Source organism: Bos indicus, chromosome 13, assembly GCF_029378745.1.
Source record: "Bos indicus isolate NIAB-ARS_2022 breed Sahiwal x Tharparkar chromosome 13, NIAB-ARS_B.indTharparkar_mat_pri_1.0, whole genome shotgun sequence".
NCBI lineage: Eukaryota > Metazoa > Chordata > Mammalia > Artiodactyla > Bovidae > Bos > Bos indicus.
In genome coordinates this window covers 18,795,705-18,823,085 of record NC_091772.1, presented here as the reverse complement: position 1 = coordinate 18,823,085, position 27,381 = coordinate 18,795,705, and the positions used below count along the sequence as shown (strand labels likewise).

The following is a 27,381-nucleotide window of genomic DNA, read 5'->3' as shown; positions in this document are numbered from 1 at the left end:
TACGCCTCCGGAGCGTCCTCCATTCACAAAGGGACCCAGATGCTTAGAAAGTGGCAGAACAGAAGCCCTCCTAAGACACTTAGCATTCTTAAGCGGTATCCTTAGGTCTGCTGCTGCTGCTACTGCTGCTAAGTTGCTTCAGTCGTGTCCGACTCTGTGCGACCCCATAGACGGCAGCCCATGAGGCTCCCCCGTCCCTGGGATTCTCCAGGCAAGAACACTGGAGTGGGTTGCCATTTCCTTCTCCAATGCATGAAAGTGAAAAGTGAAAGTAAAGTTGCTCAGTCATGTCTGACTCTTCGCAACCCATGGACTGCAGCCCACCAGGCTCCTCCGTCCATGGGATTTTCCAGGCAAGAGTACGGGAGTGGGCTGCCATTGGTCTAATTGTATCAAAACCACACTTGTTTGCCAAAAACAGAAGGGAATATAAAACACGGACACAGACACAGAAATTAACACTAATGTCATTCTTATGTCAGACTAGGTTCTTCAGAGAAGAACCAGAGATGATTTAAAATGATTAACTTGTATTCTAATTCTGATAAGATGCCATGGAAGCAAGAATCCAATTCTGGAAGGATGATGATGGCATTAGAATACACCAGGGATGAAAACGAACCAGCCCAGCACACCAAGTGGGACACCTAATATGCTCGGAGAAAATAACATTTCAGTGACTCAAAACTAGAGAGCGTTAAGTGAGGTGTAACCATTAAGCCCATTCTCCCCTAAAATTGAGACAGGAAAGCAGCACTGAGCAAGTGCCCATGATGCACCAAAAGCTGGATCTGAGTTTGGGTATGTGTTCGCTCACTTCATCTGCACACACTCCAACAGTGGGCATTATTTTCCCATTTTGTCTGCACTGAAAATGAAGTTTGCAGAGTTTACACAACCCAGTCAAGGCCCCGCCAGTGAATTATGAGTTTAGATAAGAGTAAAATGCAGCTTATCGCTCTCATGAAAGTGGCCCTGCATGTGCTTTGGCAAGGCTCCCCGGCAAACTAGTGTGCCCTTCTTAAATGTCCACCAGCCCCTTGCCTTCCAGTCCTGATTTTGTATTTGATGCTATGAGTCCACAGTTCTTTGATAATACAAGTAGAAAATGTGTAGGGTTTATGAGAAATAATATGTGTCATGTACACAGAAGTCACTTTAATCATGTTTTAAACCTTAACTAATGTAAAGACATGTCTTATTATGGTAGGCACCCCGTTATCAAAGTCCAAGACAATCTGCTCTTGGCATATCCAAGAGACATGACACCTCACTTCAGAGGCTGTTTGGGTTTTATTTTTGGTGTTATTGTGAACATGACAGGTTTCTGCTATGAAGAAACTCTCTGGCATTTTATAATGAAAACTAAATTTAATTTTAAAACGATCAATGTTTCTTGTTTCTACATTTGCTGCTGCTAGAGGGGAACGCAATTATACTTGCTTCTGCACAAGTTCTGCCAAACTTTGCCAACTAGGAAATAATATTAATAGATCTCCTACCTTTTAATAGAAAACTGTAGAATTTGAGAATTGGGAGGCAAGGACCTTTGATTATTTTTAACCAGATAATCCAGTCTTTTGGTTCCTCAGTGTCTATGTGCTAAAGGAACAACAAACAAAACACATTCTAATTACTATCTGGCAGCACCAGACCCTAACCTCCTGTTCCGTTAATGTCGGCAGAGACCACAAAGCCCGGCCAGTTCCCCGGTCAGAATTTCCATCGTGATTCCCGGTTCTAACTGGATGACCCTGCAGTCATTTCAGTGACGGGTTTGCAGCTGTTGTTATCAGGTTTCTGAGGAAGCCACCTCCTAATTTTGTCATTAAGAAAGTATGATCAGTTCATATTCTGGAAAACAACTTATTTATGTCATCTGGATGGTTCTAAGTGTCATTGAAAGGAGATTTTTTTTCTTCCCCGTTTAGAAAAGGATTTTAAGCACTTGGGAAAGAATGAGGATCTGCCCCTGTGCATGTAGATGAAAGAAAACTCAGCCTCAAAGAGAGGTGTGCAGACAGGGCCCATGGCGTGACTCTTGGCCCCTGTCATTCATCACACCAGGGCGAAACAGGCAAGACCTAGGACCGTGAGGAATTACTGACCGACTTACTCATTGTTTAAATTATCCCTGTATAAAAATCTGGATAAGCTTAAAAGTTTCTCTTTTTTTCCCCTAAATAAAGCTTTTTATTTTGTATTTGTAGCCAATTAACAATGTTGTGGCAGTTTCTGGTGAACAGTGAAGGGGCCCAGCCATACCTATACACGTATCCATTCTAAAAATGTTTCTTCACACACTGCTTATTCACATCCAAAACAGACTCTAACTTTTATGTTTTAACACTTATTTTTACTTATTTATTTATTTGGCTGCACTGGGTCTTAGTTGCAGCATTAGAACTCTTAGATGCAATATGTAAGATCTAGTTCCCTGATCAAGAATGGAAGCCAGGCCCCCTGCATTGGGAGTGTGGAGGCTTCAGACACCTGACCACCAGGGAAGTCCCCAGGCTCTAATTTTTAAAATTTACTCCTGCCCCAGATCTTCAAAAATTTGGCCTTAAACAAATTATAACGAAAAATAAAAACCTTTTCTATGATTTGTGAGTATACTCACTGTGTAGCACGTGAGTAGTAGTCATAATGTGTAAATATTTTCAAAACTTTAAAAAGCATCAGGATAAGCAGACAATGTTGGACTCTCTTTTTTTTGCAAATAAAACCAACGATAAACATTCATTCTCTGGCATTATTTTATTACATCTGTTTTCTATTTAACAGTCAATTATTTTTTCATTATAATCTCTAGGACTCAACAAACACAGCTGACATAAAAACAAACCTATCCCTCCCTGGATTAGCCACCTTCATTTCGAAGGAAGAAGTGCTCATAAGTCAGAAATGTCCTGTCAACATGAAAAAGTATGGGGCAAGAGCATCCCGTCTGGAGACAGTGACAGAAGTACACAAAATCAGAAGGAAAAAGGCAGGTCAGCGCTTCTAAAACTCACAGCCTCACAGGCTCCAGCGGGGCGGGGGCAGCACATTCAATGTCAAGCCTGAATCTCGCCATCACCACACATTTAAGGCTTTCCCCGAGTCTGCCTCCCTCAGTATAACCTGCCAATTAGATGAAGTTTTTGCTTGATGGAAAAAACCTTAAAGCATGGACTTTCCTCTAAAGGTCAGGGCAGTCGTCCCCTGTAACACAGCGTAAGTGGGGGCTGGAATGTGCCTTCCACCTGACCACTCTTTCTGTTAATTGGCTTCAGGCCTGTTCACCCAGACAAGGTAGTGGAAATGGCAGGCTCCCAATTAGCTTAAATTTCCCTTAAGGTCCCTCTACAGTTCTGGTCCCAAATTCTCCCAATCACATATTGTAAAGATCCTGCCTCCTCTTTTGTGGAATTTATTAGCTGCAATAAACCGTGGGGATATAAGAACAAAGGCAGCTTATGATCTATTATCTGCCGATATTATAGTCCATGCAGAGTCAGGGAAGTGGTAATCATAAAAAGAAATTCAGATTTCTTAAAACACAGCCACACATCGAAACTAAGGACTTCATTGCATTTTTTGTTACTTAGATCTTAGAATCAAAATTTTTAAAGCAGGAGAATTTTTCTTTTTTTACGTTTTATTTATTTAAGACCTAATTTTATTATTTTTATAAAACTTGTTGGCTGCATGGCATGTGGGATTTTAGTGCCCCCACCAGGGTTCCAACTAATGCCCCCTGCAGGGAAAGCTCAGAGTCCTAGCTATTGGACCACCAGGGAAGTCCCAGGAGAACTTTTTAAAGGCAACACAACAAACACTGATTTAGTCTTCACATCCTCTGTGCTTCCTCTGAGTGCTCTCAGAAGAAGGAAGTCAACTGACTGAGGTAAGAAAAGGTTGCTTTTGAAGGATGCTCAGTCCTACCTTCCGGAGAAGGCAATGGCACCCTACTCCAGTACTCTTGCCTGGAAAATCCCATGGACAGAGGAGCCTGGTAGGCTGCAGTCCATGGGGTCACTAAGAGTCGGGCACGACTGAGTGACTTCACTTTCACTTTTCACTCTCATGCATTGGAGAAGGAAATGGCAACCCACTCCAGTGTTCTTGCCTGGAGAATCCCAGGGACAGAGGAGCCTAGTGGGCTACCGTCTATGGAGTTGCACAGGGTCAGACACGACTGAAGCGACTTAGCAGCAGCAGCAGCAGCAGCAGTCCTACCTTCTGAGATGATCTTGATGTAGGATGCAGCTACAGGCTATTCTGAGCAGTGAGTCAGTCATGATTCCATAATCATGTTAAGTTTGACTCCAAGTGCTTCCTGGGTCAGAGTTCAGTATACTGCCTACCTCTGGTCACAGAGGTGTAACTTAGCAACACTCAGAGGGAAGGAAGATTCAGTAGCCCTCTTATGTAGGGTCCATCCACAAAAGGGAAAGCACCTCAGCTTCCAGATGTGCCTGCTAACTCAGCATTCACACCCTCCTTTGTCCTTTTCATCCCTACTGTTTATTCCCATTGGCACGGCTGATGTGGGCATAATTGCCTTCAAAAAACAGATAATGAGAAGCACTCTAGTAGGAAATAGAGCAAAAACAAAACCACTGCAGGCATATAAAATCTGGAACTCTCTTGACCTCTTCAGGACAGATGGCATAACTAAGAGAAGATATCAGTTCCACCCTTGTGATCTCAAATCCTAAAGGCAAGGGCTGACTTTTTTTTTAAAACATATGAAACATTCTTTTATCTACCTGATGCCACTCCTTTACTTTATTTTTAATGGCAAAAATTAAGGCAGGGAAAAAAAAAAGCCACAGAGGAGGCATCAGGCCATTAAAGTCAGATGACTCGTGGCAACAATTAAATGAATAAATCCACAATTAAATGAGAATGGCTGGACTAGATTTCCAGTGTATCCAGCATAACTTATTTGTCCTCTTCTATCCAAACAACTGTGTTTACTTTAAGCCAAAGTTTTAATATGAATTTTGTTTTTGCTCTTCCTGTCCAGTTAAGTAGTTTTCAGGTTGGTTAATTATCCAGCTCCTGGTAAACCACTAAATTTAATGAATGAATCATCATTTCTTAAGCTAAGGAAAAAGATGCTGTGGGCTCAGGAATCAATTAGCAATTAGCTAATGTCATCTACAGTGGGCTACATAGACTAAAAAAATACTTTTTTAAAAAAAACTTTTTTATCATAGAACAAATACTTTAGATAACTTCGACAGAAGCAAACAAGGCTTATTTGGGGTTGGGGTAGGTATTTGTGTGGCTTCTCAATGAGTCCCTTTTGCTTAAAAAGAAATTCCAAAATTACAAAGAAAAGCTATTTTACTTTCTTTACAGGCCTACAATCGCAACAGTAAGACAAAGTTATATTTTCGGAAATAATTAAATGTATCATATTTTAGAAACTCTGGGCTGCCAATATTTTTTTCTTCTGAATCTTGCAAACAGAAAAAAAGATCAGATTCAGCAACTTTTGCTGGAACAGAGCCCTGATTGTGTGTGTGTGTGTGTGTGTATGTGTGTGTGTGCACGCGCGCGCGTGGTTTTGTTTAGTGACGAGCAACTGTGTTTCAGGAAAGGTAAACCCCCATTTCCACCCCCAGTTCCAGGAGGTCAAGTTTGATTAGTCTAAACCAAGGCAGGTACTTTACCGCCTTTGATTTAGAAATGGGCAGGCAAGTCACGTGATTCTGAACAACAAAATACGGAAGGCATCTGGTGGGTAAGGAAAGAGGCAAGCTGGCAGGAAAAGCTTATCTGCTTTCAAGTGAGCCACAGTGAAGAGAAGGGCATGGCCTCCTTCCTCTGCAAGGACTTGATGGTCTGAATCAGGCAGGAAAAGACTAGTGGAGACCTCGGGAGACTCCCAGAAAAGCTGGGGACCCCAGGCCTTGAGGGAGGCCACCGGGCCAAAAATGAAGCCCCCTCTGCCCTTCCCCCAGACTTCTTGTTACAGGAGCAAGGAGTGCTTCCTTATCACGCAATCCAGATGTTCTGTATTCACACCCAATGTTTTTCCAACAAATACACTAAGACACAGTGAGTCTTTCTGGGTACCAGGCCTGACTGTAAACCCTCAGCAGGTATTACATCACTGATGAGGCAGGTTCAATGATAAACTCATCTGCTATATGAATAAACTGAGGGGCAGACAAGGTGACCAAGTGCCCAAACACCATACAAGGTGAACAGAGGGTAGCTTCCAGTCTGATCCCAGGCCCAGCTAAACCATCTTCATTTTAAAAAGTTACTTCAGTGAGAGCTGAAGTAGCACAGGGAACTCTACTCAACACAGTGCGGTGACCTAAATGGGAAGGAAATCCACAAAAGAGGGGGATGTATGTATATGTATAGCTGATTCACTTTGCCATCCTGCAGAAACTTACACTGTAAAGCAACTACACTCCAAAAAGAAATTTTTCATAAATTTATACATCAAAACCCCTGCAGAAGGAAACGGCAACAGAGGAGACTGGTGGGCTATAATCCATGGAATCACAAAGAGTCGGACATGACTGAGCGACTAACACACATACATCAAAAGAATGCAAGTAAAAACTGGTAGAAACCAAATAATAGTTTAGTTAATAGTGTTGTTTCAACTTTTTGATAATGTGGTTATTTATGTTAGCTGTTATCACTAAGCCAAGTGAAGTGTGCATCAGAACTCCGTGCTGTCTTTATAATTTATTGTACTACTTTTTTTTTTCAAATAAAAAGTAAACAATAAAAAAACTTTACTTCAAAGTGATAATCTCATGGACTTTAATCGGTATTACTATTTCATTACCACTGGTTTTTCACTTGTTTTTATCACTTGTTCTTCCTACTAGAACTTCAATGGCTTTTTAATTATTTAAAAAATTTTCCATCACACAAAGTTTTATGCTCCTTACTATAGGATAAAAATCATACCATTGCAGGTATCAAAGGCAAACTGTCATTTTTTATTGTTCAAATATCCCACATACATAGAACTCTTTTAGGAGATTATACTGAAAAAATAGACTGAGATGAATTCAGTAGAATAGGGTTTCCTTCCACTGATATCATTAATCTAAATTGAAAAACAGCTTATTCCAGTATCTAGGCAACCACATTATCAATAATTTTAGAAATTACTGAAACAAATACACAACAAAGCATTCTGTCACTGAGTACTCACCTAGTTTGTGATCCATATGAACTTTTTAAAGAAAATAAGTGATGCGGGAACCAAATACACAGATTTTTAATATCAATACTATTAAAACTACAGAGAAAACACTGTGACTAACAATAAGCAATTAACACTTTTTTTTAAATGACACTGCAAGAATTTTTTTATACATCAAAACTTAGCAGAAAACCTCTTAGTTTTCATACAAACGGCAAACAGTCCCCTTCCTAAGATAGGAAGCCATTATGTATGCTGAGTGGTGACCAATTTTTGATTTTGTGAATTGGAGGTGGCTACCCTGCAGAGTGAACTAAGCAACTGCGAAAACACAGATGCCTACAACAGGTCCTGGTCTTAACCTGACAATTGCTGAAACAATAATAGAATGTCTATTTCTCCCATTAAGTGAAGTCAGGGGTAACAGAAATTTTTATTTCATCCCTTCAGATCTTTCGACTTTATTGCCTCTCAAGAGAGAGGGGAACCCATGGGTGATTTTTTTTAAGTCCCCCTTTTTTATATAGACCATTTTTAAAGTTTTTATTAAATTTGTTACAATATTACTTCTGTTTTTCTATGTTTTGGTTTTTCGGCTGTGAGGCATGTGGGATCTCAGCTCCCCAACCAGGGGTCAAACCTGCAGCCCCTGCATTGGAAGGTGAAGTCTTAACCCCTGGACTGCCAGGGAAGTCCCCCATGGGTGGCCTTGAAAGTCTACTTATAAACTGCATTATTCATACCAAATATCTGTGCCTCACAACCTAAAAAGCTCTATGGTGGTAATTTTTGAGAATCTACAGCAACTGCTTAGGAGAAATCTTTGATCAGGGACCACCATCAAAACAGTCTACATTTACGTTAGACACACTCAGATACAGAGCCTGGTATTTAACTACAGTTGGGCAGAACCACTTATCTCCAAGCATCACTGTGATGGAGGGAAATGCCTAGGGGGTGGGCCAGGAAGTTATATCACCGACACATGTAGAAGGATGCGTTTATGTTACCTGTTCTTGCTTCTCCAGCCACTTGTCCACCATTGGGTGACTGGCACTTAGAGATGAGCGAGCATTGTCTCTCTGAAATTGGTTAGACCAATTACTAGTGTCCCGTGGGAGGCTTCTGTAGTTTTCATCTTTCTATTCAAAAAGAAACAAAAAGGTGTCTTGTAAAAAACCAGACTTTGCAAATTAATGATGCACCTGGTTTTTCTAAAGTAGCAGAAAAAAAAAATGATTCTACATATTTAAAATGTTTTCCCCTAGTCGATATCAAAGAGCTGATTGAGGTCACTTCCTCCAGGTTAGACCTCAGAAATGCAGTCACCTGCCTGGGAAAGGGAGTCTGATGGCTGTGGCCACACAGGTAGGAGCACAGTAGACAGAACAACACACTCTACCCTCCTCTGGGGTCAACCTCTGCAGGGAAATACTTCTATACTAGACTTTCATCATCACTCAATCATGGCATTTCTCTTTTCTTCTTCTTTCCAATCTTAGAATAATGTTGTAAGATGTTTTCTATAATTTACCAAAAACATTTAGAACAGAAGATGAATGAATTTGCTCTTTATTTAGATCCTCATAGTTTCAGGAATTTGGGTAAGAGATTGAAGACTCTGGGCTCTTCAGTTACCTCCTTCACAAGCTAGTTGTAAACATTAATTCAAATAGTGAGAGAAGAAAAAAATTAGCCTATCCCAACACATGGTACATAATCAGATCAGATCAGATCAGTCGCTCAGTCGTGTCCGACTCTTTGCGACCCCATGAATCGCAGACACATTATTTGTTCACCCCAACATACTTGAGATGAGATGTCTTTGATTGATAAATATTTATTTAATATACCCCAGAGCAGCCAAGGTATTTCTTTCAAATAATAATTTATAACAACTTGCTTTGGCTTTAGAGCTTTGGCTTAATCTCAATGTTCTGAAAAGATATGAGAAGGCTAGGATAAGGTAGGAAAATTGAGCATTTCAGTTCAATAGCTAAATCTAAGTATCTTCTAAAAGAACAAATTTAAAATGTTAGCCTCACTTCAGCTAACTTACATCAGTGCCCCACATTAAATACCCAAATATTTTCCTTAAAAACTTTGTTGAGGGTAGTCTGGCTGTAAAAATCTTCATACACATGATTGATTCTTATTCTTCATTACTTAAACCACATTAGCAACAAACACACACATAGAAACAAAAAGTGTAACATAATAGGATTGATTGTATAGACCTTGGAATAAACCAGGATACTGTTTTCTGTTCCATCAGAGGATAAAACTTAAAAATGAACTGGTCATCCTGAACCTAGGCCAATATTGTGACTTTTGAAAAACAATTTAATCTATAATTATAATTACAGTATAAACTGTAGCGTGAAATAGCTACAGTATAAACTGTAGCGTGAAACTTTTTAACTTTTTAAAACCAAACTACAGAAAGTAAACATTAAAAACACAATAGTAGAATTTACCATTAGCGGCAACTACTTTTTACTAGAAAAACTCTGTATCCTTCTGGTTACTGTGGGTCAAAGTTGTGATGAGGCACAACCACAAGTACAAGGAAAATGCTGGTGAGATTAGGCTGCTGCTCCACACCCACGATGAAGTGCGGACCTTGCTTATAAGAACGTGGAAAGGGTAAAGCAGAAGACACAGACAAAGTCTAAAGAAAGGAATCAAGCAAATGAAGCAACTAAAGTTCACTGTGTCTCAAAATATTAAGAGCCCTTCCTTGACCATAATAACTTCAGAACAAAGCAAATCTATGCTTCACATGGTAGTCCCTAAACTTACTGACCAGACATTCAAATAAGTCATAAAAGGCAGATAAACTTATTAACGACAGAAACTAAAAGATCCATGAAGACAGGAAAGATGGAAGGGTGGAGAAACAGAAGCACAAGTTTTACATCAAGGATCTTGTGCTCCTAACATTGACTAGGGACCTGGTTTTGCTATTCATTTCCCACCATTAGAAAGTATTATTATACCAACTCTCTACTTTGAAAATGAACAATCAAACAGAGAGCATTAAAAAAATACATCCTACTTTTTCTGTAGGAATGGTATTTCAAAGTAACCAATAGTCAAGGAGGAAAACTTGTCCTTTCAGAAAACATAGTAACTTATATGCAGAGTACATGATGAGAAATGCTGGGTTGGAAGAAGCACAAGCTGGAATCAAGATTGCCAGGAGAAATATCGATAACCTCAGATATGCAGATGACACCACCCTTATGGCAGAAAGTGAAGAGGAACTAAAAAACCTCTTGATGAAAGTGAAAGAGGAGAGTGAAAAAGTTGGCTTAAAGCTCAACATTCAGAAAATGAAGATTATGGCATCCGGTCCCATCACTTCATGGGAAATAGATGGGGAAACAGTGGAAACAGTGGCAGACTTTATCTTTTTGGGCTCCAAAATCACTGCAGATGGTGACTGCAGCCATGAAATTAAAAGATGCTTACTTCTTGGAAGAAAAGTTATGACCAACCTAGATAGCATATTGAAAAGCAGAGACATTACTTTGCCAACAAAGGTCCATTTAGTCAAGGCTATGGTTTTTCCAGTGGTCATGTATGGATGTGAGAGTTGAACTGTGAAGAAAGCTGAGCACCGAAGAATTGATGCTTTTGAACTGTGGTGTTGGAGAAGACTCTTGAGAGTCCCTTGGACTGCAAGGAGATCAAACCAGTCCATTCTAAAGGAGATCAGCCCTGGGTGTTCTTTGGAAGGAATGATGCTAAAGCTGAAACTCCAGTACTTTGGCCACCTCATGCGAAGAGTTGACTCATTGGAAGACTGTGATGCTGGGAGGGATTGGGGGCAGGAGGAAAAGGGGACGACAGAGGATGAGATGGCTGGATGGTATCACCAACTCGATGGATGTGAGTCTGAGTGAACTCCAGGGGTTGGTGATGGACAGGGAGGCCTGGAGTGCTGCAATTCATGGGGTCACAAAGAACCAGACACAACTGAGCGAATGAACTGAACTGACCTGAATTGAATGCACGTAATAATCGAATAATTAATAGAATTAGAAAAATCACCATTTTCAACTCCTAATGAAATCATTCATTCAGGCAAAGATAATTAATGGATGCTAAAACCGTTAGGTGAAAAGTTGACAATGAACACGGTGTATGTGACATGATGAAATACCACTTGCAAAGGGGAAAATCTATCTTTAAAATGATGAGACAAGATGCTACAAAACACTCTTGTTGATGTCTAGAATCCAAGAAGCTGCTGGTGCTTTTGATTCCTTTTGAATCTCCATAATGATGGAGATTCCTCATCTTTTAAATGGCCCCTGTGGGCTCTTACTATGGACCACTCACCACCGTCTCTCTGAACAAGCCCAAAAGTGTACAGTTTCAAAATCTGCACACATGCTAAGTCACTTCAGTTGTATCTTGATTCTTTGCAAACCCATGGACCTCAGCCCGCCAGGCTCCCCTGTACATGGGATTCTCCAGGCAAGATGATTGGAGTGGGTTACCACGCCCTCCTCCAGGGGATCTTCTCCACCCAGGGATGGTCCTTAAGTCTCCTGTATTGGCAGGTATGTTCTTTACCACTGGCGCCACCTGGGAAGCCATTTAAAACCTAACCCATGAAAATATCTACACACAGGTCACCAACACTAAATATTTTTTCTGAATTCATGATCTAAATTACCAACAGGATGTCCCAAAGATATCTTAAAATCAGTAGATCAAAATGAAACCCAACTCCTATATCAATTCTGGCACCCTTCTGAAAAACAGAATCACCTGTTTCACATCTTTCCATCCTGCCTAATCCCCACAGTTGCTAGGTCTTGTGAATCCAGAGTTCATGGCCAAGATCTTAGATTTGGGCAATCACCCTCGTACAGAATCAATGTGCCTCTCATCTGAACAATCAGCAGCCCTCAAATTGGAGGCTTGGTCAATCCTCATCCTCTCCAACAACCTGCCACAGAGGATTCTTCTACAATGCCCTCTAGGTCACGTCACACCTAGAACAAACACGAGGCCGAGCTGGGGACCTTCAGTGCCACAGGCCTCCCATCTCCATCAGGATCTTCCTGAGTCTAGACTCCCAGTAATGCTGCTTCTGTAAAAACACTCACCACTCTTCAACACCCAGTCCCCAAGCTACTTTCTGTAAGAGGCATTCCCTGATTCTCACCAGAACTAATAATGTCATGCATCTTGTTATCACTATATTCCAATTTTAGTTCTAATTATAATTCTAACTTATAATTCAGTTAATTTTTAAAATGGCTATTTTCATGATCACAGTGACACCTGGGCAGAAGATCACCAGTCACCTTTAAACCCTAGCACTTAGCTCAGTGGCCTACACCTACGTGGATGGCTTTTTCTGGAATACTTATTATGTTCTCTATTTTCACGAGGTTTCAGAATCCCATAATTTTAAAGGAACATTTCTATCAGTTGTTTTAAAAATCAAATTGAGGGACTTCCCTGGAAGCCCAGTGGTTAGGGCTCCATGCTTCCATGGCAGGAGGCGCAGGTTCTATCTCTGGTAGGGGAACTAGGATCCCACATGCCACAGCTCGGCAAATAATCATAATAAGAAACTAATAAAATAATCTTGAAAAACAGAAACTCAAGAAATAAAAATGAAAAAATGTTTTAAATAAAAATCAAATTGAAATGGGATACTTTAATAAAGGTATCATGACAAAATTTAGTGGAAATGCACTTTCACTGAAATACAAAGACTGTACTTTTAAATTTATACTAAAAGACGTATTGCTGTCATCAGCCACTAAGTCGTGTTCGACACTTTGCGACCCCATGGACTGCAGCATGCTACTGTTAGATGCCTATTTCAATTTTATGTCACACCTACAGTACTACAGTATACAATGTCTGTGGAAAATATGATTATTTCCAATTGCTACTAAAAAGTAGTGTGGCATTTCTCCATTTATGTCAATTATGACACGTAATTCATGCAGCAGGCTACCATAAAGTAATCATATTAAGGCAGATAAGGGCTTAAAAAAAAATCAAAAGATCTATCAGTAGAATCAACTTTGAGCATTTAAATGGTAAGAAAAATAAAATATTATATCCCTCATAAAAAAAGTTTTCCTAATTCAATATTGATATGGTAAAGCCAGTAATAAACTCATATATTAATGTGTTTACGAAAAGTCCAGTTACAGTCAGTCACCTTAGTCATCACCAGGTAAGTGAAGAATTTCTAAAATATGTTACCAGTTGTTACCCCACAGTATCTGTTATTTTGTTGACTGCACCATCTCATGCTACTAGCATTTCAGCAATGTTCTTCCTCAAAATCCTGCCTGAAGTCTGGATCAAGTACAAACACTTTACAATTCTATTAAGCTGTGATTCGTATTCAGTGATGTAAGCACATGCTTAAACCTAATAGCACACTATGTGTTTCTACTTGTATTTTCTACAATATGTGCGTGGACAGTCACCATTTTCAAATGAAATGTATACCGTGTGCTCTATTTTCAATTTGAAAATATTTTTTCCAGTGTAAATGATTTTAAAATTACGGTACTCTTAACTACGTCTTTGCAAGACCACATTTTCCATGGACCAAACTATAGCTAACTACATAAAAGTCAAAAATATTTTTTGAACGTATTTGCAAAACTTATATACCATAACCTAAAGAAAAAAATAAACCAACCAAAATGTTAGTCAGTGATAGTTTCACACTGAATTTATAATAAATTGAAGAATGGGCTTTTAAATCTATTTTATTCTATGATCAAGTTAATGTCTCAATTCTGCATATTGGTAAACTTAAAGCAAAACATGAAATCTTTTTCTTGAGACTTATAAAAATCTAGCAGTATGACCAATATATTAGTAGAAATAGACCAACAGACCAATAGAAAGCCCTAATAAGTACTAAATTTGCAAACAGCAAAAAATTATTAAAGCCACAACTTTATATCTAAAAGATTATATAAGAAAAATACCATAAGGAATTACTCTTCTTTTAAATTAGAAGACACTGGACCAAACAGCCATTTAAGCTTCTACACAAGGTAGGAAACTTGCGCTCTTGCCAGAAAAACCCAGATGTTCCTGCTGTGATCAGGGATTTTCCTTATCATCTAAATGTACTGCCACATCATCAGGTGTCAAAAAGCCACCCAGGCTGAGAAATGCATATTAATTTGCTGCTCCCTGGTAGCAGTACCCTGGGTATGGAGTAAATCTCTTCCAGGGTAAGCTAAGTAGCTGTTCTCTCTCCCCTCTTCCTGAGCCAATTACAATTCAATAAAAAGAAATCACACAGAACCCACCCAATGCCTTGGGACTGAGGCTTATTCCTGGCATAATAAGCTGCAGCTTCGAGGCTTTATCTCTCAGAAACAGCTATTTAGCTGATGGTCAGATTTCCTGGCAGACATACATCCCTACTGCAGAAATAAAGGAAAATTTCATGAGCATTATAGAAGTCATGGATATTTCTAAGTTAGCACAGGAAACTCAATTCTATTTCCACTTTATCTCAAAACAAAAATTCCAAACGTCTTTTAAAAAATCATTAGGAATTCTGCCATGTTTTGAAACACTAAACACCCAACGCATATAGATTTCATTTTTACACCCTCTATGAATCCTATGGGTTTGAATATTCCTGTGTGGTTTTAAGATTTTAAATTTACAATATTTTTCAACTCTGCAATTGTGGTCCAAGAGAATTCAATTTTCCACTTTATCGTCTCTCCAAGAAAAAACAGACGGAAAACAAAGGAAATTCTTTTCAGGATGTCTAACCTCAGATTATGAGGCTGAAGTGAAATGAGTAGTTATAGCTTAGACCATTTTTTTAACTGCATCAAGCTTGCTAAAATCTTCAATAGTCATATTGTCAAGTCAATGTGGCAGACCCAGTCCCCTCTGGGTCAGAGTTTATCTTTTGTGCCTCTTGATGGCTGCACCAGAGCATGACCTTGGAAGCAACGCCAAAGCTAAAGTTCAAAGATAACCATAAAATGGTCTGTAAATAGGATTGCTGTCAATGTACTGTTCTGACCTTCATACCACTTCACAGATATAAAGAAGAGTAGAGGGGGTTGGTCAGGAGGAGAGAGAGGGTGAGGATAAATAAAGTGACGCACACACACACACAAACATAGGTTCAACAACCAACTTGTAACTGCAGTCAGACAGTGTGGCAGCCCCTATCAGTTTAAACCATCTGCATGCCTATTAAGGCACTTTTTGAGGGCTTCCCAGGTGGCTCAACGGTAAAGAATCTGTCTGCCAATGCAGGAGACACAGGAGATACAAGTTCAAACCGTGGTTCAGGAAGATCCCCTGGAGAAGGGAATGGCAAACCATTCCAGTATTCTTGCTTGGAGAATCCCATGGACAGAGGAGCCTGGCAGGCTACAGTCCATAGAGTTGCAAAGAACTGGACATGACTGAAGTGACTTTTAGCACACACACGTATTAGGGACACATCTATTTTCAAGTGGAATGAACTGAAAAGCATTGTTTGAAACTTTGGTAGGTCAAGCAATCATTTCCATATTAGCAGTAATTCCCATCTCTAAATGAGCATAAATACTGGTACATATACGTATACATCTTCCTTTCCATTTTTTTTTTCTTCCTTTCCATTTTGATAATTGCCATCTTTCACAGTCTTAACCATTATTAATAAGAGGGGTAGAGGAGACAAAGAAAAGGATATGTGTTTAAAATCTGTTCCTACTTCTGAGCAGAACTATGACAAGACAAAAAGGAAATTCAAAATTCATGCTATTTTTGTCAAAACAAAATTGTCTAGTAGTAGACTATATATCTATTTATAAATGATATAGTCTACTAATATGTGGTAGAATTTGCAACAAGAGACACTAATTGCACTTTACACTGTAACTTGTTTAAAATTTTAAACTTAAAGAGTCAAAATCCAAAGATTTTGAATGCCAAAACTGTATTAGCATGTCTTCAGCTCAAATTTCACAACTATTTTATTGTTAACTATTTTAATTTTCCTGATAAACTGAAGTTTAAGTATTGAACAGGAGTTATAAAAAAAAATTGAAGATATTAATTGATTCAAGCCAATTTTTAAATTAAGGTATAAAGTAATATCTCCTAGCAGGCACATCAAATTTCATCAGTTTTTCTTTTTTTTTCCTTGAAATGTTAAAAGTACTATAAACAGTTCTCAAAACTCATTCTGGCCTTAAATTCTGAAGTATAACTCATATCTTTTCTAGCCTTTATGATATATGCACAATAGTTTATAGGTTGTAAAATTATATTTATATCAGTGGGACACTGAGGAATGTTAAATACGCCCAAAAAAAAAAAAAAAAAATCACATTGGAACTCTTCAATATGGAAGAACACATGTGAGAATTAAAAGTAATTTTGCAATTAAGTTTCCCATCACACAGCAAATCTTTCAGGGTGGTATATTTGCAAAACCAGAAGCTTGATGCTGTAGTTTTATCTCATAACTTACAACTGGGCTTGGTAATAGTCTTGATATCAGGTAAGAAAAACAACCCCTGGAACACAGACGTGCATCAGGCTATGCACATAAAGGATCTGACCTTAAAGGGGGTGTTCAAACCTCTCATGGAGGTACATCTACTTATGTTCGCCATAACGCTTCCAGAGGTGAGCATCGGAGCACAGGGTTCTCTGAAGCGGCCGGATTTGCTTGTGGAGCAGATCAGGAAATCCAAGAAAAGCAAAATCAGTGAAACTCAGTCTCAGTCAGGCTCCTTCTTCGAACCAATGTCCCCAGCTGTTCCTAACCCACCTCAGCAGTTTGAATGCCATGAAAAACTTCAGAAACAGAGTTTTAAACGCTGGAAGGTAAAGGGTAGGGAATATCCAACTGAACCTCTCACTGTCTAAAAGAAGAAACAGGGATTCGGGGAAATTCTGCCAAATACTGTACGAAGATTAAGATGCTTAACCAGCTCCCAAGGTTCTACCTCCCCACTTCAGTGCCCGGTTCTACATGATGACATTTCCAGGCTCTCCCTCTCAATCTACGCAGGAATTGTGGTTTACCTGAGTAATGACATAATTCTGACATCCAGCCATTCTTACACAATGACCCTCTCCCATGGGAAAGTACCACCCAAGTTCTTGAATCACAAAATATATTTATCTTAGAGACGGTTGGTTCATTCATAAATACTACATAGTCTTGGGAATAATCATGAGCAATAAAATGCTTGCTTTACAACTGTTTTAAATACAATGACCTCTTGTCTGATACAGCTAGGATTAGCTCCTTTATCCTATGACAATATGTATCAGGAGTGAGGAGAAGGTAGAGGCAGAGGAAAATGTCATATTTTCTCAAGTTTCAAAGATGCTGTCTCCATCTGGATTCTGAGCAACAAAGGAAAAGAGCTCACAGGGAAGCAGCAGTTGCAGCGGCTCCCATTTCGTTTCTTTCACTGTATTTCATATAAAATCAACACGGTCACCTAGCTGGCCAACAGCCACGTGCAGCCCACAGTCAGTAAGGTCGGGCTGACCACTTCTGACAGTCTTCCCTCCACCAAGAGCAAGTGTATAAGAAAAAAACAGGATGCAAATGCTGTGAGTCAGAGCACACTGCGGAGCCTAGCTCATTTTCCAAACAATTAATACAATAAAGATGACAAGCAACACTTGTTTGACTCTGCAAAACAAATTTGAATCTGAAACAATTTTCAAACATTTTAGAAAGTGCTATTTGTTTCTTATTTTGAAGGTACAAAATACCCATCTACATTTCATTTTCTTTCAAAAACACATAACTCCAAATGTTCATATCTCAAACTAAAATTGCAAGTAACAATCGCATTTTGCATCAGGAGCAAACTTCGAGGGAGAAAGGGAACAGATGCAAGGAGGTGAGGGAGAGAGAGAAAAACACTTAGAGTGGCCCTCTGAATCCAAAATATCTGCTGTGTTAATATCACCTAAATGTGCAATGTGAATCTCTTAGGTTTACCTATCTAAATATTTCACCTTGATTTTAAAGCATATATGATAGTAAAAGAGGGTGCTAAAATCTGAAAATATTTTACCTTAATTTTAAAGCAATGTATATCCAAAGAACTTACTAAAATATACACCATATACAATTGATGTGACAATGTAAATATCTGCAGCTCCTTCTTACATTTTTCTGTTTATATAAGTTCAATGGGCTGAGTGGATTAGCAGAACAACTGAGTCATTTTTGTGAAAAGTTCTCAGGGACCATCTATTAATACAATTTAGTTCTGGTAAAGCTTTCCCCTTAATTGTGAAATTGTTTCCTTGGGTAAAGCATCTCCACAGATATATTTTTGAAAAATATAGAACATCATTTTTATCTCCTCTAAAACTTTCTCTTAAGCAATTAATAGGAATATAAGAACTGTCAGCACTAATCAACAATAAGTAATAAAGTTTATTAATTATAAAGGGCTTCCCTCGTAGCTCAGTTGGTAAAGAATCTGTCTGCAGTTCAGGAGACCTGGGTTTGATTCCTGGGTCGAGAAGATCCCCTGGAGAAGGAAATGGCAACCCACTCTGGTATTCTTACCTGGAGAATCCCATGGACAGAGGAGCCTGGCAGGCTACAGTCCATGGGGTCACAAGAGTCCGACATGACATAGCAACTAAACCACCACCACCACTGTGATAAAAGTCACATAATATAAAACATACTATTTTAACTATATTTAACTGTACAGCTCAGTGGTACTCACCAAGAGGATTAGTGACACTAATGAAGCTAGTGTATTTTTACTCAAGACTAAGATGCTAAGATATAATATAGACTTGGTAAGGTTTTAAAAATTATGCCAGTTTTTTAATAACAAATGCTGATTATTCTTATATTTCTATTTTAATTGCCTACCAGAAAATTTTAGAGGCAACAGAAGTGAGGTTGTTATGAAATATTTTACAGTTTAAAATATACAACTAAATGAACATTGGGGCAATATGTAAAGTCTGTAAGCGTGTAGGAAAGTGGGCAGGAAAATCAAAAGCACAGAATAGGAAACTGGATAATCCAAGTTAATAACTTTATTGTTTAGCAGTTGGTTTAACTCTAAGGTGAGTTCAGACTCTACCTCTTGGTCAATGAATTGCAACAATACTTAGACTTCAGAGAGTGAACAGATGAGATACAGCACATAATACACCCTGCAAGTACTCAGATCAACTTGGCTTATCACTACACAAAAACACCAAAACTTCAAAAACAGTACACTTGGAGATGGCACAGATGGAAACCACTTCTACCCCCACTCTGTAAGAAATGCTGACTGGAATACATCTTCCCACAGGAGCCCACATGATGGCCCCTAGAGCACATGCAAGTCATTAGTAAAATAGAGCAGGAGGGCAAACGCCAGGGAACCAGTCCCAGCAGCCCACCAAGGCTCTGCTCTTTAGTGACAGGCCATGACTTCATGACCCGAATTGGTAGGTTTAGAACTAAAGTATTAAATATTAAAAATAGAAACCACTTAGAGAGACGGAATGAGGCCAAAATACTTTTATATGTCCAAAGAATACCTGAATTTTTCTTCAATGTAAGTTAATGAGTTCCTGGTCTCCTCCCTCAAGAAAACGGGTTTATGATCTTCATTTCCATCTGTAGGATGTGTAACTTTGAGGGTGCTAAACAAGAATCCTGACATTGCTTTGGATTTATATTCTTGGAATGCTTTGTGAGCTCTAAAAATATCACATCCAGGCTTAACCATTTTCTCAGTAGCACCTTAGGATTTCATAACTATGAACACAAATTATACTATTTAAAGCATCTGAAGGAAGATTACATTCCTAAACATGGCACAGAAGTAGAAGATGAATCTGAGTTATTAAAAACTCAGACTAGTAGAGCTTGGCACTTGAGGTTAGCCTATTGCAGAAATGAGTAGGTTCATTAGGTACTGAAAGCACAAAAATGCAGTGCATTCAAATTAAGATCTTTTAATATGCAAAATAAAAAGGTGATATTTATAGTTTTAGTGGCCTTTTGCAGAAAGTACAAATGTTGTACCAGGTTAGTGATAGACCTGGGTCTCTGCTGGATTTCCCTCAAAGCTAATCAGATAGGGGAAAAGTGGAAACAGTGACATATTTTATTTTCTTGGGCTCCAAAATCACTGCAGACAGTGACTATAGCCATAAAATTAAAAAACACTTTTAATTTTAATTAGGTCCCATTTGTTTATTTTTGCTTTTATTTCCAATATTCTGGGAGGTGGGTCATAGAGGATCCTGCTTGTGATTTATGTCGGAGAGTGTTTTGCCTATGTTCTCCTCTAGGAGTTTTATTGTTTCTGGTCTTACGTTTAGATCTTTAATCTATTTTGAGTTTATTTTTGTGTATGGTGTTAGAAAGTGTTCTAGTTTCATTCTTTTACAAGTGGTTGACCAGTTTTCCCAGCACCACTTGTTAAAGAGATTGTCTTTTCTCCGTTGTATATTCTTGCCTCCTTTGTCAAAGATAAGGTGTCTATAGGTGCGTGGATTTATCTCTGGGCTTTCTATTTTGTTCCATTGATCTATATTTCTGTCTTTGTGCCAGTACCATACTGTCTTGATGACTGTGGCTTTGTAGCAGAGCCTGAAGTCAGGCAGGTTGATTCCTCCAGTTCCGTTCTTCTTTCTCAAGATCGCTTTGGCTATTCGAGGTTTTTTGTATTTCCATACAAATTGTGAAATTATTTGTTCTAGCTCTGTGAAAAATAGCTTCTGCACAACAAAGGAAACTATAAGCAAGGTGAAAAGACAGCCTTCAGAATGGGAGAAAATAATAGCAAATGAAGCAACGGACGGACAACTAATCTCAAAAATATACAAGCAACTACTGCAGCTCAATTCCAGAAAAATAAAAGACCCAATCAAAAAATGGACCAAAGAACTAAATAGACATTTCTCCAAAGAAGACATACAGATGGCTAACAAACACATGAAAAGATGCTCAACATCACTCATTATCAGAGAAATGCAAATCAAAACCACTATGAGGTACCATTTCACACCAGTCAGAATGGCTGCGATCCAAAAGTCTACAAGCAATACATGCTAGAGAGGGTGTGGAGAAAAGGGAACCCTCTTACACTGTTGGTGGGAATGCAAACTAGTACAGCCACTATGGAGAACAGTGTGGAGATTCCTTAAAAAACTGGAAATAGAACTGCCTTATGACCCAGCAATCCCACTGCTGGGCATACACATCGAGGAAACCAGAATTGAAACAGACACGTGTACCCCAATGTTCATTGCAGCACTGTTTATAGTAGCCAGTACATGGAAGCAACCTAAATGTCCATCAGCAGGTGAATGGATAAGAAAGCTGTGGTACATATACACAATGGAGTATTAGTCAGCCATTAAAAAGAATACATTTGAATCAGTTCTAATGAGGTGGATGAAACTGGAGCCTATTATACAGAGTGAAGTAAGCCAGAAAGAAAAACACCAATACAGTATACTCACGCATATATATGGAATTTAGAACGATGGTAACGATAACCCTGTATGCGAGACAGCAAAAGAGACACTGATGTATAGAACAGTCTTTTGGACTCTGTGGGAGAGGGAGAGGGTGGAATGATTTGGGAGAATGGCATTGAAACATGTATAATATCATATAAGAAACGAATCGCCAGTCCAGGTTCGATGCAGGATACAGGATGCTTGGGGCTGGTGCACTGGGATGACCCAGAGGGATGGTACAGGGAGGGAGGTGGGAGGGGGGGTTCAGGATGGGGAGCCCGTGTACACCCGTGGCAGATTCATGATGATGTATGGCAAAACCAATACAATATTGTAAAGTAATTAGCCTCCAATTAAAATAAATAAATTTAAATTTTAAAAAAATTAAAAATAAAGTAATGTAAAGGAAAAAGTACTATAAAAAATAATAATAATAATAAAATAATAATAAAAAACGTTTGCTCCTTGGAAGAAAAGCTATGACAAACTGAGACAGTATATTAAAAAAGAGAAAGATCACTTTGCCAGAAAAGGTCCACATAGTCAAAGCTATGGTTTTTCCACTAGTCGTGTATGGATGTGAGAGCTATATCATAAAGAAAGCTAAGCAATGAAGAATTGATGCTTTTGAACTGTGGTGCTGAATAAGTCTCTTAAGAGTCCCTTGGATAGCAAGAAGATAAAGCCAGTGAATCCTAAAGGAAATCAACCCTGAATATTCATTAGAAGGACTGATGCTGAAGCTCCAATATTGTGGCCACCTGATGCAAAGAGCAGACTCATTGGAAAAGACCCTGAAGATGGAAAAGATTGAGGGCAAGAGGAGAAGGAGATGACAGAGGATGAGATGGTTAGATGGCATCACTGACTCAATGGACATGAGTTTGAGCAAATTCCAGGAGATAGTGAAGGACAGGGAAGCCTGGTGTGCTGCAGTTCATGGAGTCACAAAGAGTCTCACACAACTTAGCAACTTAACAACAATCTAGCAGAAAATTAAGGACAGCTATACACAGAGAAAACATGGTTTTAAAAAACTTCTTAGCCCATCCTTTGCGGTTTTAGATGGTTATTGTAACTAGATGGCATGAACAACTTTTTTTAATAGCCTCCTGCTAAAATGGACTAGTATTTTCAAATTTACCAATATGTCTGGTCTTCTACACTAGAAAGAAAAATGAGAAGAAGCAGACTAAGAAGCCAAAGGTTCAAGAAGAGCAGAAGGAAGCAAAAAAGAGCTAAATATGGAGTACAGTTTTACAATGAATGAACAAATGAATGAATGACTGAGCCGGCAAGGCAGCTACTTTACAATCACATGAAATAGGGTTCAAAGATTATTGCTATTTTATTGTCTGCATATCAACTGTAAAAGTTTTCTTACTCCCACTCTCAATAAAACAGGTAGTCGGAGTTTTCTGGAGGTTTCTTGTGTCTGATCAGCATTGGTGACTCTAATGCTAGGAATCTGATGTCCCAGAAAATGACCTTATGTATTCAAATGCACTTTCAACTAAGATTAGGGGGCAGGATGGATGCACAAATTAACAATAAACAAAAATACTGCTTTTATCATAGCTTCTATCTAGAAAAATATCTCCTATTCTAGCTTTGTATCAATAAGATAGGATCTAATATCTCAATGGGATGTTGTTATACTTTTTAAAAAGACTCAATAATAGATTTTCATTTAAAAATGATAATTATGAGCTGAGTGTGAAATGAAGTGAAATGTCACAAAATCAAATATGCTAAATGCTCCAGATTCTATTCTAAGAGAGAAAACCTAGCCTAAAAAGAAAACATCTCAAAAACAGAATTATACTATTATTTGCCTTCTCTTAACAGGCAAAAACATCATCCCTTTTGAACTGGACCCAAGTTCTTTAAAAAAAAGACTCTCCTGGAATCAACAGAAGAGCTTTAAATAAACACACACAAATGTCCTGAAACAGATACATGACTCTATTGGTATCAATGTGTTTTATCTTTAGAAGTCCATAGGTAATTCTGATGCACAGTCAAATGGAACCATTAAGCTATTCAGTAGGAGAGTAAGTACTGGAATTCAGAAGTAGTATCAGTTGCTTCACTTCCCAGCCCACCCCTCTAGGACTTATCACAAACCTTTTTATATAACGTAAGTACTTTTCACTTTATCATTTATGAATTTATGGGAAATAACTATCAATAGCCTTAAAAACGTTTGTTTCCTTGGTCAAATAAGTCTGCTTAAGGAATCTATTCTAAGAAAATAATCAGAGATGTCAACATCTGACTGGTATATTAGGATATCCTCTGAAAGGTACTTCTAAAGATTATTTATAAGAGCAAAAAAAGGCAAACATATAAATATGTTAAATAACAACAACGAACACCAAAGTTAATAAACAAGTCTGAAAAATTGTTACATAACAGAACATTGTGCGAGCTATCAATATTTACAAGACACAGAAAAATGCTCTCAATATAACACAAATTAGCAAAAAAAAAGGCAGAAAATTAAACTATACTTATTGAATAGAGATACCAAGGGAACACTTCATGCAAAGATGAGCACAATAAAGGACAGAAATGGCATAGACCTAACAGAAGCAGAAGATATTCAGAAGAGGTGGCAGAATACACAGAAGGACTATACAAAAAAGATCTTCATGATCCAGATAACAATGGTGTGATCACTCACCTAAAGTCAAGTGGGCCTTAGGAAGCATCACTACCAACAAAGTTAGTGGAGGTGATGAAATTCCAGATGAGCTATTTCAAATCCTAAAAGATGATGCTATTAAAGTGCTGCACTCCATATGTCAGCAAATGTGGAAAATTCAGCAGTGGCCACAAGAATAGAAAAGGTCAGTTTTCATTCCAATCCCAAAGAAAGGCAATGCCAAAGAATGTTCAAACTACCACACAATTGCACTCATCTCAAATGCTAGCAAACTAATGCTCAAAATTCTCCAAGCCCAGGCTTCAACAGTACATGAACCGAGAACTTCCAGATGTTCAAGCTGGTTTTAGAAAGGGCAAAGGAACCAGAGATCAAATTTTCAACATCTGCTGGATCATCAAAAAAGCAAGAGCATTCCAGAAGAACATCTACTTCTACCTTAAAAAAGCAACACCTCTTACTATTCATCAGAAAGAAACTACAGCTTATAACCACTGCCCAATGAACAGAACAGAGACCTTGTCCCTGAAATCCCATGGGAGGCTGGTTGTGATAAGCGCCTCATTACACTGAATTGAGTGAAACCGTGTCCACATCCTAGGTTGCCACTTCATTCATAGGGGCATGGACCTAACAAGGATGGCTGAACAGGTGGCAAGACAACTTAAATATTCACGCTGACTGAAATACCTTGACTCTTTCCCAAGATGAAATATTAATTTGCACACACAAAATCTCAAAGGACAATACATCTTCTAGCAAGATACTTTCCACACACAGTGTGAGCAAATTGGTCTCAAAGAGGTGGAAAGGGCAGTCAGCCACAGAATGTTGAGAAACAGGAATGAGCCAATGTTCCAGAGAACTCTGAAAAAAAAAAAAAAAAGCCAAGATTCTCTTCCCTTCTATGCCTCACTGCCAGGTAAAACTGACATAATTGAAGGAATTCAGAAGTTTGTAGCACTCCCGGTTTCCAAGTTCTCATCTGGCTTAGTAGCATGTAAGTCTGTGCGTTGTGCCCTCTAAACTCAAAAGCACAGCATCACTGCTTAACCTGGTTAGACTCCACCTCTCGTCTGTGGTTTTGAGCCACAAGGCAGAACTCACTGTGGCTGCCTTGTTCAGAAAGAAAAGGCTCTAGCTGATTAGTTACTCCAAAACCATTTTGTCTAACTTGGAAAAATAAAAAACTACTTACATAGGCAGATGAGTTATACAAGAACAGAACCATGAACCCTTAACTAATTTATTTCCATGTTTTTATACAGAAAACCTAAATCTCTACACACTGATAAGAATTTATAACATCTTGAAATTGCCCAGCATGAGTGAGTGCTCGTGGATGCAACACAAATAAAATTTAATACCAATAAGCAAGTATGCTTTCCTTCAAGCATTCTTCCTTAATACTGTAAACATCGCAAGTCATTTACAGAAAATAAGACAGCATTTATCAGACATATACATGCTAAAAAAACAAAAAACACTCCTCAGATTAAACTACAAACAGCTTAAAATCTAGACCAGGAAACTTAGTAAATAGGTATTGAAAAGTAAAGCCAAAGATAATTCAAAAGACAAATTCCCTGCACACTACCTTTTACATGTGCCATACGTGAATACGATGTCATCTAGAGATATGTGTATGAATCAAGGACATTGCTAAGGAATAGTGTGGCTATCTGGCTACATTAAATACCACTCCCCATAGGAAAAAAGTTTGTTGGGTAAAGTAACCGTTTTTAAAACCAATAAAATTATATTCAAGTTTATCTCATAGCAATGATGTTTATAATGTGAAAAAATAGTATAAATGTCCAACAATTAGAGAATGATGAAGTATACTCTACATTGGAATATCTTGCATTCATCAAAAATATTTTCTAACAAAATTCACACCAGGGGAAATCCCCAGGAAATGGAAAGAAATGTAGAAATCATCAGGATGCAACTATGTAGACAGAGAATGACTTCAACTTTGTGTGTGTGATCATTAACATCTGTATTAAAATGAGTTTCGAAATAGGCTATTATAGTTTTGTTCCATGCTACTAGTTGCCCACATTTTTACAATGACAGATACATGTTATTTTAAAAAGAACTGGCCAGAAGGATCCCCATCTGCTCCGGGTAGCCTCTGTGGGCTCTGGAGGCTGGAACACTAAAGTTCATTTCCCAGGAAAAAAATCCCCCTGTAGACAAGTATCTGGAGTAAACTTCATTCTACTCATTTGGATTCAAGAGCCTGTGATGTTAATGATAACTGTGAAACAGAGGTTTTTCTTGGGCTATTATTAGTGGCAAGCAGTGGAGATGGCAGTGTTCTCTGGGGTATTCCTGGGTTCGGGTCAGGTACACAGGTGGCAGGGGGCAAGGGGAGCACATGAGAAGACGGTGCTGACGTCTGCTGAGCAGATGAGGCACAGGGACATGAGGTCTTGTACCCGCTCCTGAGACCAGCTAGACACCGTCCAGAAAGCCCTGGGGGCCCAGACTATGGCCTGCTCTGCCAGCCCTTCCAGTGAAATTTCTGAAACACAAATTCTCAATATTAGGTCCTTTTATGTTTAAAATAGCTCCTGTGGTTCTCTTCACTACAAGTGAAGCTGACTCATACAGACAAGATGTTGAATGAGTTAAAAAGAAAACCTTCATTTCTTCAATGAGTTCTGACCCACTATCCTACAACTAAGCAAAAACCTTTTTAAAAGGATAAAATTTTTTAAACTACCAACTTGACTTGTTATATATTTGTGAAATGAAGTGGCTCAGTTGTGTCCGATTCTTTGCAACCCCTTGGACTGTAGCCTACCAGGATCCTCCATCCGTGGGATTCTCCAGGCAGGAATACTGGAGTGGGTTGCCATCTCCTTCTCCAGAGGATCTGCCCAACCCAGGGATCAAATCAAGGTCTCCCACATTGCAGGCAGATGCTTTACCGTCTGAGTCACCAGGGAAGCCATATATTTGTGAATATCCAAGTAAATCAGGTCTATTCCAAACATAAATGAAAGGTTGTGAGGCCTATTCAGAAACCAGATTCTTT

The 27,381-nt window shown here is 38.7% G+C and overlaps 1 protein-coding gene across 17 annotated transcripts in view; it reads right to left on the bottom strand.

Annotated features, from left to right (window-relative positions):
• PARD3 (par-3 family cell polarity regulator) overlaps positions 1-27,381 on the bottom strand; it is a 577,827-nt gene that overhangs the window by 290,425 nt on the left and 260,021 nt on the right. For 14 of the 17 annotated variants that reach the window (XM_070802040.1, XM_070802035.1, XM_070802034.1 and 11 more), the window contains one exon: positions 8,185-8,316. The exons of the other annotated variants lie outside the window; for them this stretch is intronic. In XM_070802040.1, the coding sequence (XP_070658141.1) occupies positions 8,185-8,316 (132 nt within the window). The remainder of the gene's footprint in view (positions 1-8,184; positions 8,317-27,381) is intronic. 17 annotated transcript variants of the gene reach the window in all.